Raw genomic sequence first — 13,523 nt, forward strand, 5'->3', positions numbered from 1 at the left:
TTCTACTGTTATCTTATCCTTCTACCTTGTAGCCTCCTATAGACCTAGAGATAACGTAACCCTTCTAGCTTATGTTGGTGTGTCTCCTAAACACCTAGGAGAATACTCTGTACATTCATGGTCTTTAAAAAACATGGAGAGCTATTTGTCTGTCAATATAATTATGGAAATAAATAAATAAATAAATAAATATGCAAAAAACTAAAAAATAAAAAATAAAAAAACATGGAGAAATTTGTGGATCTGATACAGGACTTTATTCTTTTTATGTATGATGTAGAGCATCATCTCTTGGCCATATTTTGGGTGCTTGGGACTAGGTGATTAGGAGTTGGGGTGGGTTTTACAGGGGAGCTTTGAAAGGTGAACATGGTTTTGTTATTGGAATCTCTTGGCTTTTGACTGTCCTGGAAGGCTGTGCTGGAATCTTACTGGGTAACTCCTAAAAGTGGCTCGCGGGGGCTGGGGATGTGGCTCAGTGGTAGAGCGCTTGCCTTGCGTGCACAAGGCCCTAGGTTCTATACCCAACACTATACTGAAGAAACAAATGAATAAGTGGCTCACCAATGAAATGGCACAGTATGCAGGGTTGCACTGCTTTTCTTGTGCAGGTAGGTAGACTCTTATAGGGAAGTACCATAGAAATTCATATTTTTTGTATGGCAGCTCACTTTAACCAGATGAGTGATTCACTCTGATTACTGTTATTATCGATTATTCTGCTCCTCTTGCTCCTTTTTTTCCTCATCCTCCTCCTTCTCTTGCTCTTTGGATTCCTTTTTCTCTCCCTCTTCCTTTTCCTGACTCCCTTCTTGTTCTGCTGTTCTTTTTCCTCCTCTCCCTCCCTAAATCTTACCCCTTCCTGTCCTTGCTTGATATAATGGTACTAGTGCCAGTGTCCATTGTTTACCAGAGCCAGACACTGTGGTTCTAATTTACCTCTCCTCATGAGGTGCTTGCTATTAATTTCCTCATTTTGAGACAAGAAGCAGACAAGACTAACTTAACCAACTTGCCCTCTATGGTTGAGCCAGAGACTAGACCCAGCGAGTTTAAGTTGGAACAGGGGTGGGGCATAGCAGGTGGTAGGACTGAATATTCGGTGACAAGAAACTGACCTTTATTAATCTTTTTTTGTGTGTGTGGCCAGCTCAGCCCACTGGGGGCAGGGCAGGTATAGCATGTGGTGTGGTCCCTGTGCACTTTGCCTAAGCTTGCCTAAGCAGGTGCTTTAGACTACTGAGTTATCTTGCTGGCCCAACTTTTATTAATCTTGATGAAGGTTTTTAAAATTACCTCGATTGAAGGCTAGGGAGATAGCTCAGTGGCACCCACCACCTGCTTGGCAAGCACAAGGTGTGAGTTTGATTCCTGGTAAAAAAGAAAAAAAAATTACTTCAAATACATTGAAACATCTCCTATACTGTATTTTTTTTTTAACCCAAGAATGTAATGTACAGGTAATTTTATCAAAGGACTTTGGCTGCTGTAAATGTTTGCATGTTTGTGGGCTTTAAATTTTTAATATTTTTCTCTCTGACCCTGTTCATAAGCATAAATGTCATTATCATTACTAAACTTACTTTTCTAAAAATTACCTTGATTTTGTCTTTAAGAACTGCTCAGAGGGCCAGGGAGATAGCTCAGTAGAATAAGCGCTTGCCTGGTAAGGGCCTGAGTTCAATCCCCAGTTTCACCCAAAAAAAAAAAAAAAACCCCAAAAAAACTGCTCAGAGCTGCCAAATAGCTCAGCAGATTAAAGCACCTGCAAGCAGGCACAGGAGCTGGGGGTTCAATCCCCAGGCCTGCCATGCCGGCCCCACCCCTGGGGTGTGCTGAGGTGGCAATTGAGACTAGGTGTGGTGGCGCGTGCCTGTAATCCCAGCGCTTGGGATGCTGTAAACAGGCAGATCACTGCAAGTCCGATCTAGTAGTAAGTCCTGAACACCCTGTAGACCCTTCCCTAAAATATAAAAGAAAAGTAAAAACAACAACAAAAAACCTGCTCATATAAATACAGATTATTTTTAGTGGGAAATAACAGTCCCTGTGCTTTTCTCAGTTCTGTGTGTGATACTTCAAATGAAACTAGAATTTGACCAAAAATGAATACTTAAGAGTGTGTACCAGGGTTCCCTCGGATGAGAAGATAGTCCTCAGTTATGTAAGAATGATATGATTCTTCATTTGTCCATAGTAATTCTGAAAAGTGACTTTCCTTTTGGAGAGCTGTATATCAGTTTCTTCCCCAACCCTTGTGTGAGACAGGGTCTCACTGTGCAGTTCAGGCTGGGCTTGAACTCCCTGTGTAGCCCAGGCTAGCCTTGACCTAATGGTGATCCTCTTGCCTCAGCCACTGGAGTGCTGGGATCACAGGTGTGTGCCACCATGCCTAGCTAACTTCTCTTTACATTTTACCCTAATTTTAAACATCTAGATTGTATCTATGAAATCTCCAAGTATGCTAGGTTCTACATGTAATAGTTAAGTGTGCTACCCCTGCTCTGTTTTGCTCACTTTCCATGCTCTTGCTTACGGGTGATTAGTTACTAAGACTGGTCTTGGTATTTCATATAAGTAATCAATTGGCATATTTAAAATTTTAGTTGTATGTGTGGTAAAATGATTGATTCTTATTGTGGCCATGTCATAGTTTTCTGTGTTATTCTCTCTACTCCTGGGTATCCATTTGTTTCTGGTGTATGTGGAGGGTGGTAGGTTCCAGAGCCTCCGTGGACACCAAAATCCACAAGTGCTTAAGTCTCTTACAGAAGATGGCATCGTGTTTGCATATAATTTAAATGCATCTTCCAGTACACTGAGTTTAAGTCATCTCTGGATTACTTAGAATACCTACTACTGTGTATGTTTTGTGCACATAGATGCTAAACTGTATCCGTTACGCAACAGTGACAAGAAAAGGGGCACGTTCATACTCAGTCCAGATGCAGATTTGGGGAACCCTTGATGTTGCGATTATTTGGTTGGATTTATGGATGCAGAACTTGTGGATGTGGATGGCCAATGGTGTTTGAAAACTTTCTTTAAACAACAAACTTCTCCATAGAAAAATGTTTTAAAAAATTTGAGATAATGCTTATAGACATTATCACTGTAATCAGGTTTTTGTTTCTCACGTGGAAAATATGTGAGTTTTTCCTCAAATAACACAAGTGCTTCCTTTGATTGGGAGCAAACTGACACAGCTGTTGTAGTGTATGGTGTTTGCCTTCCTTTTGTATTAGGCTAGTAGTGTTAGTATAATCCTGTGTAAACTCAGGGCACATGCGATGGTTTTTTTATTAACTCTTGGGCCTTTGTTCTTCCTTCCTCTAGAGGTACATTGCCATTGGAGAGCTGGGGAAAGCCACCGACACACTAGATTCTACGGGGAAGGTGACGGACGAAAAACCTTATGGTACGAAGTCCATGTCATGAAGTTCTTAACATCTGGAGAATGTTTCTCTAAATGCATGACTTAAACATAAAACTCTTAACTTGGTATTTCCGGTGATTTTAGTACATTTCTTTAGGTTAAGAAATTTGGAAATTATCACATTGTTATTTGGTATAAGTTTATGCATAAACACTTTTTATAATTTTTTTATATAATGAATCTTTGCAGTGTTGATTTATTCTTCCCTACCCAAAACATTTATAGCTAGATTCTAGGTTATTTTTCCCTAGTAAATGAAAAAGCAGAGATACTGTCTTGCTAGATCTTACCTGTCTTGCCTTTTAAAAATAATTACCTCTTAGCTGTTAAAGTAGAAGTGACTGTGCCAGGGTTAGTCCTGAACACTCATCATGTTCCTGTGCTTTTGGAGGAAAAAGACAGTACAGAGGGAAAGCTAATTTTCTAAAGTAGAGTATAACTCTCTAAGGCCCACCTTAATTTTTCTGCCATTCCTTCTAAGCCTGCTTTAAGAAAGGATAGATAAATGAATTGGTCTCCCAGCAACTCTCACAGCGCTTGTGCTATTTATAAAGCAGCCGGTGCAGTTTTGTCAGTCGGTTCACCTGCATTATTATGTCACCGATTGTGAGTTATTTGTAGGCATTTTCCCCCCATGCTTGGTGTTATCTGTTCTTCATTTGGCCATAGGGAGTCCAGCATCTGGCTTCCCTATGTTTTTAGGTCAGTTATCTTTATTATATATTATTAATTGCCCCTGTAGTGAGTCTGACCTTTTTCTTACTCATAATAGCTTCTCTTATACTGTTAATATTTATATGTAGCTTAGTATCTTGCCCAGTTAATGAAGTAACATAATGAAAAGATCGCTATTTATTTCTGAGTCTTTTTCAAACTAGATGTTAAATTATCCCAGAAATTATTAACAGTATGAGCAAATAGTAGCAGACCCTTATTTAGCTGACACCTAACTATAACCTTCAGCCAGAAGGCTTTCATGATTTAAGGGGCGTAAGGCTATAAGAAGATAGCAGAAATTTCCAGAGTATATAAATGGATAGTGGCAGTATTATGTAATTAGGTCTCCTATGTGTTTATCTCCATTTACCACATGTAAATAAGAGTGATTGATATTCAGAGTAAGTCATAGGATAGTATATGGTTAAAGCTTCACAATTATGAAATGGACTACACTAAATAGGCTTAATTTCTAGCTGTGCCCTGTTACAGCTGTGTAACCTTGAACTCTCGTAATCTCTTTATGTTTGTTTCTTCGTGTCCAAAATGATGATAATGTTACAGTGTTACTAAGTTGATTGATTGGAAGAGAATGGATATTGGGGTCTCATAGGCAAGTCATGAGGCTCTTGTAGCCCTGGCAGAGATGAGGGTAACTTGGAACAGGGTGGGGGAGGTAGAGAAAAAGCTTCACATTAGAATGGTGGGTAGTACATACCTCTGGTGAGATTTGTTGAATGTTGATGAATGGAGGGGAATACTGAGGAATTGTCAACCATAACCGAGGTTTTTGGGTTAAAATTGATTGCACAGTTCTGTAGTTTACTGAGTGGAGAATACAAGAAGAGTATTCGGGCTGACGGAAATACTTAAATACACTCTTCCTAGCTTTAAATGTTTGGGAGTTTTAAAAAGTGTACTCTGTGTCGGATAATTTCTAATTTATTTACTTACCTTAAAGATAGCTCAGTTTGATAGGATAATTTATTATAATGTAATAAGTCATAGAGGAACTAAGTAAGGCTCTTCAGGCCCTGTACAGGAGAGCTTCATACAGTTTATAGAATAGTGTTTGTGGTCTAGGAAAAGTGAGAGCTCCAGGCGCTGTGCAGATTGGCGTGGTTTCTCGGTGTGCTTTCAATAAATCATCCTGCACCCACTGACCATCAGAGCCCCTATCACAAGCGGCAAGGGGAAGATAAATGAAAGGAAAACCTAGCCTGTGTTCCGTAAGGACACTTTTTTTTCTTAAAGAGAATAAAAAAATAGAAAAATAAACAATGCACAGTTTCACTAAACAAGATGATTGGAATTCAACAATGGTTATTTTGCATATTGTTGTCTTCAAATTACTTGTTCAGAGTACCAGATATAAGCATGCAAATTTGGTCAAAAAATTTAAGCTATTGCCTGCTTCTTGCAGTAGACCTGTAGAAATCAGCAGTGCAGTTATCCAAGCTGTACTACGTATATACGTACATATTTTTCCTTTTTTTTTTCTTTTCTCCTTTCCCTCATCTCACATGTTCCTTCCCGTTGGACAGTTTCTTTCCTTTTTACAGTATCTATTGTACCTTTCAGATTTTATTTACTCTTTCAGGTAGAATTTATTGTCTTAAAGGTTCTCAGTGCTTGAAGAATTAATTCTGGGCCCTGTGACAAATATTTTATATGCTTTTATTACTATCCTGAAATGAAATCCAGAAATACTCTAACTGACATGCACATACTTTTAAAGTCAATATAATGCAGTGAATGAAATGTCACAGATAAAGGCAATTTATATTAAGTAGGTGTGCTGATATGTAAATATACAAGTATTCCTACACTAAAAGTCTTCGTGAAGTAATCAGATGTTTACACTTCTACATCAGTTACTCATGCCTGCCACAGTACAAATGCAGACTGATACAAGTTTACCAATGCCTCAGTACTAGGAAATTCAGTATATATAAAATTGGGCAAAGAATACTTTGTTTAAATGTAAAATTAAATTAAATTAAAGCCTCGGGTAATTATAAACAGTCTTTTCTTCTATGGGACTCTCTGGCGGACAGCCCAGAGTTAGGCAGTACCGAGGACAGTTCCTCCTCCGTTCTGATCTCCTTTGGCAGGACACGTAGCCTGACCAGTCCTGCTCGTTGAAGACCAGCGATGCCACCCCTCCCACCCTCGCTGTAACTGCAAAATGCAGTTCTTAATTGACCTGGGAGAACAACCGACATTTTAGATAGTGCAACCAAGAATCTGCAGTCAGTGGCAAATGAATAGTCTTCAATTTTTCTGTCCTGGCTTGGCACATACTATTCTTAGCTATTGTATCAGGTAATGCAGTGCTAGAAGATAAGAAGAAATTATTGGATTTGTAGGCTCCAAATTCAAACTATATAAACAGAGCCCTTTTATTTCCTATCACAGCACCCTCAATTCTTAATTTTTTTTTACTATTTACACACTTTGTGTCTTTATTTCTCGAGCCATGTGTGGGGCTGAAACCGTGTCTTTTTTGGTCCTCCCAATATTCCTGGTGAAATATGTAGCATATAGAATGAAATAGTGTGTGGATAAGTAAGGCAGGCCGCAGAAGCAGTCTCAGTAGAGACTTCCTGCCTTCTTGCTGTTCTTTTCAGTAGTAATACTTAGGTGGGTGTTGAGCCTCTGGCCCTGTTGCTGGTGTCTCCAAGGACACAGCTTCACTGTGCTCATCTCTTCTCTACTGAGCTCAGGACACTGGAGCAGGCTAGAAGAGCACAAAGCTTTTTTTGGAAAGGCCTAACTTGGCCTACAGGGGAGATAGTCTGTCCTGCCTCTCTGGGGGGTTATTGTGAGGCAGGAAATAGAAAGTGAAGTGCTTATCTCACTCTGATCTTTTGTTCTAAACAAAGATGCTGAGACAGGATATTATCAAAAGTCTTCAAATTATCTAGTTGATGTTATATCTAGCAAGAGTGTCTCCATCGCACTGTGTAGGTCGGCTGCCCACATTTCAGTCGTGGTGCAGAAAGCTGATTGGCACTCTAGTGGCTGACTGAAAATTCGTTGGATTTCTAACTATGATTCAAACAAACAGTACAGACTGTAAGTAGGGCTAGAGTGTAGCTGGGTGCCAGTTTTAATTTGATTGCTAACGAGACTCAACACATAATCATGTGTTTTTTGACATCTTTTGTATGTTGTTAATCAGGTTGCTTGTGTGTATTTTTTATTTATTTACTTATTTTTTTTTTGTACTGGGGATCGAACAGACAATACTTGCCTGGCAAGCACAAGGCCACTGAGCTATCTTGCTGGCCCTACTTTTTTTTTTTAATTTGTATGACTTTTTTATGCACTTTAAATATGGTCTCAGATGTTTTTCCTTACTCCACAGCTTGCCTTTTCCACCTCCTGAAAAATAGCTGTTCTTAACTTTGATTGGTCCAGCTTACCACATTTTTCACTTATAGTTAGTTTTTGTAGCTTCCTTTAAGAACATTTTTCCTACCTCAAAACCATTGTTGTGGATACTTTTCACTCGTTGCTGGGACAAAATACCAGACACCCAGAATTAAGGAAGGAAATGTGTATTTAGCTGACAGTGGAGGTTTCAGTCCATACTCAACTGGCTCCAAGGCAGAGTAGCACATGGCAGAGAGCGGCTGTTCCTGGCAGCAGAAAACAGCAAAAAGCAAAGGGAGGGGTGGCACCTGTGCCTTCTAACAAGCCTGTCTCCCTTCCTTGCATGCTGGCTAGGAAGACGGAGGAAGTGGAACACTCCATCCTTGCTCAGTTCCCTTGTTAGGTGATGAGTCACTCTAACGTGTGGCCTCCATGCCCTAGGTGTGGAATTGCTGAGCTGATTCAGTCAAGCTTTTAACTTCTCAAATTGACACAATGTACCAATCACTACAAATATGAAGGTATTTTTCTATGTTCTAGAAATTCTTACTGCTTTGCCTTTCACTTTAGATCTCAACCATCCATCATTTCCTCTTCTGCTAATAGCCAGTTGGCCTTTCCTTTTTCTCTACTATTATTCAAGTATAGATTTGCTTAGAACTTATTTCATTGCCAATTTGATTATCCTGGCTTGAACACCAAAGTATCTTTATTGCTATAGTTTGAGACTGAGTCTTGGTATCTGGAAAACCAAGTCTTCCTATCTTATTTCTTAAAGATTTTTTACTCTTGATGTTCATAGCTTCCTTATCAAAGTGTGGAAGTTAACTTCTATTCCTAATTGATAGGTTTTGACGGTGACACAGCAGAGAAACAGGCAGAAGGAAAAAGGGAAAAGGGCTTCATTATCTTGAAGGACACAGAGAATTTGGGAAGATAAGGAATTCTCTGGATTGGAACAAATGGAGGCTGAGGCTTCTATGGCCTTTTGTTAGGGTGGGGTTTGAGGGGATGTTTAGATAAACTTGAGGAGCTGATTGGGGTCTTCCCTGAGGTGGCGGGAAAGGCGAAAGGAAACTGCACCCTGGGCTGAGTTAGAGAAGAAGGGGGGAGGTGGTCTCTGGGAAGATAAGCTTTTGTTTTAAGGGCTTCAGCCATATTGGATGACCACCATAATTCAGCAATTCATACCAGGGCCATAACCTATCACTAATCTGTTGAGATGTTGTTTTTAAAACATCATAAGCAAACTGATTTTATCAAAAAAATTTTGAATTTATTGAATCTTTTTCTACTTATTCAAATATTAAACTAACTTTACATTTCTAGAATAGATCCAGCTGTGTCATAATATACTGTTGTACATGTAATTATTAGATTTGGTTTGCTCATATTTAGCTTAGAATTTTTCTACATATGTTTATGAGTGAAATTATCATGTCTTTTTCCTTTGTCTTAATATCATTGAGTGGTTTGATATCAGGAGTTATGCTGACCTCATACAGTGGGTTGGGGAGTATCTTAGTTACTTTCTCATTGCTGGGATGAGTGCATGAATGGGAGCCAGGAAGCATCAGCAGTGAGCCTCTCTTTCCCTCTTTGTTCTAGTCAGACTGTAAGCCTATTGGTCAGTGCCACTCACACCCAGGTTGGCTTTTCTGCCTTTAGTAAATTCATCCAGCTATACCCAGAACCATGCTAATCCTGTCATTGGACTAATCCAGTTACCATAATCCATATTCACACATGCTAGATTCAGCCACCTCCTCAAAGCTCTACCTATGAGTGCACGAGGCTTTGGGGGAACATGTACTTATTCTCTGTAGAGAGTGTTTCTGTTTTTCTAGCTCTCTGAAAAAAAAAATCTATTTTCTTTTTCTAATGTTTGATAGAATTTATAGACCGACGTCTCTTCTAGAATTTTCTTTATTAAGGAACTCTTTCAGCTCATTATCGGACATTATTTATTTCTTGTATCATTCCTGATTATTTTCCTTAGGGATTTATCTTATTTCATCTAAAATGTCCAAAGTAATTGACTTAAAGTTGTTCATAAATTCCCTGATGATCTTTTTACTTTGAAATAACCGAGAATACTTACAAGAGCAGAGCTAATAACTTCCTAAATCACCCAAGAGTAGAGTTGACCATGATGTCCACTACCATACGCCCTGTGTTTTCAATACAATCTCAGGTATTGATCTGAGTTTCTTGTCTTTCAAATAGATATTTGTATTAATCAGGGCTTATAAGAACTTGCAAGGCTGAGGCATGGCTCCTCAAAAGACCACACAGTTCTGAATCAGATTTAATGCGCAGAAATTTACATGGATGACCTACAGTGGCTGCCCACAGAGTCAAATGTAGAAGAATGCAAAAGGTCTGTCCACTCGCTAGAGATCTGAAGGCTCCAGTGGAAGTGCTGGAGCCCATGGCAGTGTCCCCTGTGAGTCTCCATCAGGAGGCGGAAGCATCTGTGACAGAAAACCCAGCAGGGCAGGTCCCAAGGCTGGTGCTGGAAGCTGAAGAATTTGTGCTAAAAGCCAGGAGACTATGCCCAAGGGGCAGAGGAAGACTGGGGCCCCTCAGAAGAGAACCGCCTGAGTGAGGAAAATCGGCCCAATGAAGCTCTTCTAGGGAAAATGCGCTGAAGTCCTTCCCTCCAGTTTTCCTCTTGATAGAGACAACGAGCCTCCCTACACTGGTCTTCCGTGCGCAGAACGGCTTGCACAACTCAGCTGGGTGTCCACTCAAATTGACAGTTAACCACCAATTGCGTTAACAACGTTTTTTAGAAGACTATGCTTTCTCTAAATATCTTGGGATCTCTGTCAAAATAGTGGTCCATATACTTGTGCTTCTAGACCGTATTCCATTTGACCTACTTGCCCATTTTTATGCAAGTTTCACACTGTTTTCTCACAGCTCTGTTGTAAGTCTGGAAATCAAGGGTATGTTAGCTTTCCAGCTTGTGATTTTTTTTTTGTAGTTGTTTGGGTTCTTCAAAGTCCTTTGCAGTTTTCATATGGATTAACTTTTTATTTTGTACACATATATGTACATTCACGTAGTCTACTGAGAGTTTCAAAATTTAATTGATTCTACAAATCAATTTAGAGAGAATTATTATCTTAATAATATTAAATCTTCCAACCTATGAAACAAGATTATACCTTATTGTTTTAAATATTTGAGTTTTTTTTTTTTTTTTTGTAGCCATATTTTCAAAGCTTTCTGGACATAGATTTTTTTTTTTTTCTTTCCTTTCTTTGAGACAGGGTCTTGCCATGTAGCCAGGGCTGGCTTTGAACTCTAAACCTGTCTCAGCCTCCCAAGTGCTGATACTACAGACCTGTATATAGATGCTGTATGCTGTGTGTATGAAATTGCTGAGTGTTTAATACTTTTGATGTATTATAGAATTTTCCACAGTCTGATATTTTAATTTAATTTCACTAAGTTGTTTCTTAGTGGTAGAAGTGGAACTGACATATATATTGGGCTAGTGTTTATCAACTGTGTTAAACTCATTTATTATAGTTGATTTTGTAGAAGTTGTTAGGATGTATCTAAAATATTTGGCCAAAAGTGTATAAAGCCATAAGACACTTGTATCAAACCTACCTCTTTTTCATACAAACATCTGTTTGATCTAGATTACTCCTACTATGAACGTGTAGCTTTTCTGGGTCTCTATTGATACTATTCAGCAAAATTGCTTCATTCTGCATGGTGGAAATTCTAACATCTGTCGCCTTCAGAAGAGCTTTGGTAGAATATAGTTAATGGTTTTGAGACTCACTGTATGTAGGTGCAGCTTAGAGTTGGATCTTGAGAAACCCTTATAGACATCTCTGAGTAACTTCCTCCATCTCTCTATCTGTTCCCTAAATCCCGATCTCTGTTCAATGTGGTCATTTTGCTTTGTTTGGAATTTCCCTTTCTCTCCCCCTAAGAACGCAATTACCTGGTTTCCCTTTGCTCAGTCCTTGCTACCTCTTGTCCAATGTCTAAGAGTGATTGTTCAGTGGATTTTGTAGTATAACAGCTATGTGCGGTGGCTGGTCTTCTCCAGTCAGAGGTACCGTGTTGTAGCTGCCTTTTGTTTCTGAATCCATTGTACTTTTTTTATCTCCATAGTTCAGTTGAGTACCAGTGATCATTGTAAGTTCACTGGAAGAATCCATAAATTCTAAGCCAGTAATGACTTGTGACATGATCTTGAAAATATTAATTTTATGAGAATAGCTTTAAAATTAACTTCAAATGAATGCTGTGGTACTGATGTCTTATTAGGTTAGTAAACAAAGCATAATTATCCAGGTCTTATTGTGACATACCTGTCTTCTTTTACCAAGTATACTAATTTGTACTAGTTACTGGATATTTTTGATTTGGAGATTTTATGCTACATTTCTTTTTTGCTCCTTTGGAGGTAGAGACATTATTTTTATAGATAGCTATTATTTGGATTGGACTAATATCATGTAGATATAGCTGGTATGCTTCACTACACACACTCACATATCACAAGCTCAGCTTTTATTATAACAACTTGCTCTATAGGCTTTCTTTCTGGCAATTCAAATATGAGATGAATGATGGTGTAGGTGACTTTTAAATGCCCTTCAACCTTGCGATTCTATTATTCTTTAGTAAATTGAATTTCAGCAAGAATGTCTTGAGTGCCATCCTAATAGTATGTGTTATCTAGAAGAGAAACTATCTTTGCCTTTGAGGAACTCAGAATTTCACTGGTGAGATAATGTCTTTAAATATTTAAAAAATTATGTATGATTAATTGCAAAATGAACAGCACATGCCCTCAATGCCTGAGATATCAAGTCAAAAAGAGAGAGCTTGCAGAAGCAGCCTGAGCGGGGGCACGTCACCTTATGCGCGGGGCTGCAGCGAGAGAATCGCGGAGGCAGGACCAAGCGCTGCACGTCTGCAGGGGCGTCAGGACCGAGAGCAGCCCAGCAGAAGACAGTTGCCTGCTCCCGCCCTGAAAACGCCTGGCGAAGCTGTGAGCAACTGCAATTCAGTCGCCAGTGTCTCCTTTGCAACTGCCAGTGTGGTGGCAGCATTGGCCCTCGAGATTTAAGTCTCTGATTTGCATGGCTAAGGGGCCACTTTCTGTTAAGGGTGCAGTAGAGTAAAATGTTTGATGGAAAAATCTTCACCCATGTACTGACACACATTTCTTTGAGAAACTATGAACAAACTGCCGCATGAGCTTTGATTTGGCATTTGGTAGATGCTGAAGAAATTCTTTGGAGTTCTGGAGCTCTTCACTGTCTAGGTCTAACAGAGTGTAGTCTTTTTTTTTTTTGGATGGAACTGGGGATTGAACTCAGGCCCTTGCGCTTGCCAGGTAAGCGCTTATTCCACTGAGCCATCTCCCCGGCCCCAGAGTGTAGTCTTTTGTTTGTATTTAGCTTATAGGAGTCAAGGCTACATTAAAGTTAAGTTGACCTTTCTATGTTGATACTGAAATCTGGACACACTGTTCCTTGATTTCTTTTAATTTTATGAGTGTGTTAGAACAGTAGTTCACAATATGCCAATTACATTTTGTTTAATATTGTTCAAATATGTGTGTGTGTGTGTGTTAGAAAAAAGATATTGTAAAATCATAAAAGCAGTAATATTTCTTTACATTGACTGTGGCCTAAACAAATTCTGGACTGTTTCTGAGATTGAGTTCATTATTGAACATGAAATGTGCATAAAGACTCATCTGTTAAGTGTGAGAATCCCACATACTAAATTTGTGTGTCATAGTTTTGTTTTTAAGATGATGGGACTATAATACTGTATCATTTTATTTGAAAAAGTACCAAACAGGATGAAAACATGACTAACAGATACGACAAGCTTAATGTATTAGTCTTTATTCAGATTTTCTAAAAGCACTGTTTAAAATTTTTTTAAAAGCACTGTTTATGTGGGCCGGGGATATAGCTGAGCAGCACAAGTGCCTGCCTGGCAG

At 39.1% G+C, this 13,523-nt stretch overlaps 1 protein-coding gene across 4 annotated transcripts in view; it reads left to right on the forward strand.

The window, feature by feature from the left end:
* The window catches only part of Trub1 (TruB pseudouridine synthase family member 1), a 38,710-nt gene that overhangs the window by 18,105 nt on the left and 7,082 nt on the right, over nt 1-13,523 (forward strand). For 3 of the 4 annotated variants that reach the window (XM_023715647.1, XM_004631559.2, XM_023715648.1), the window contains exon 4: nt 3,337-3,418. The exons of the other annotated variant lie outside the window; for it this stretch is intronic. In XM_023715647.1, coding sequence (XP_023571415.1) covers nt 3,337-3,418 — 82 coding nt within the window. The remainder of the gene's footprint in view (nt 1-3,336; nt 3,419-13,523) is intronic. 4 annotated transcript variants of the gene reach the window in all.

This window comes from Octodon degus, unplaced genomic scaffold, assembly GCF_000260255.1.
Source record: "Octodon degus isolate 3935 unplaced genomic scaffold, OctDeg1.0 scaffold00042, whole genome shotgun sequence".
NCBI classification, from domain to species: domain Eukaryota; kingdom Metazoa; phylum Chordata; class Mammalia; order Rodentia; family Octodontidae; genus Octodon; species Octodon degus.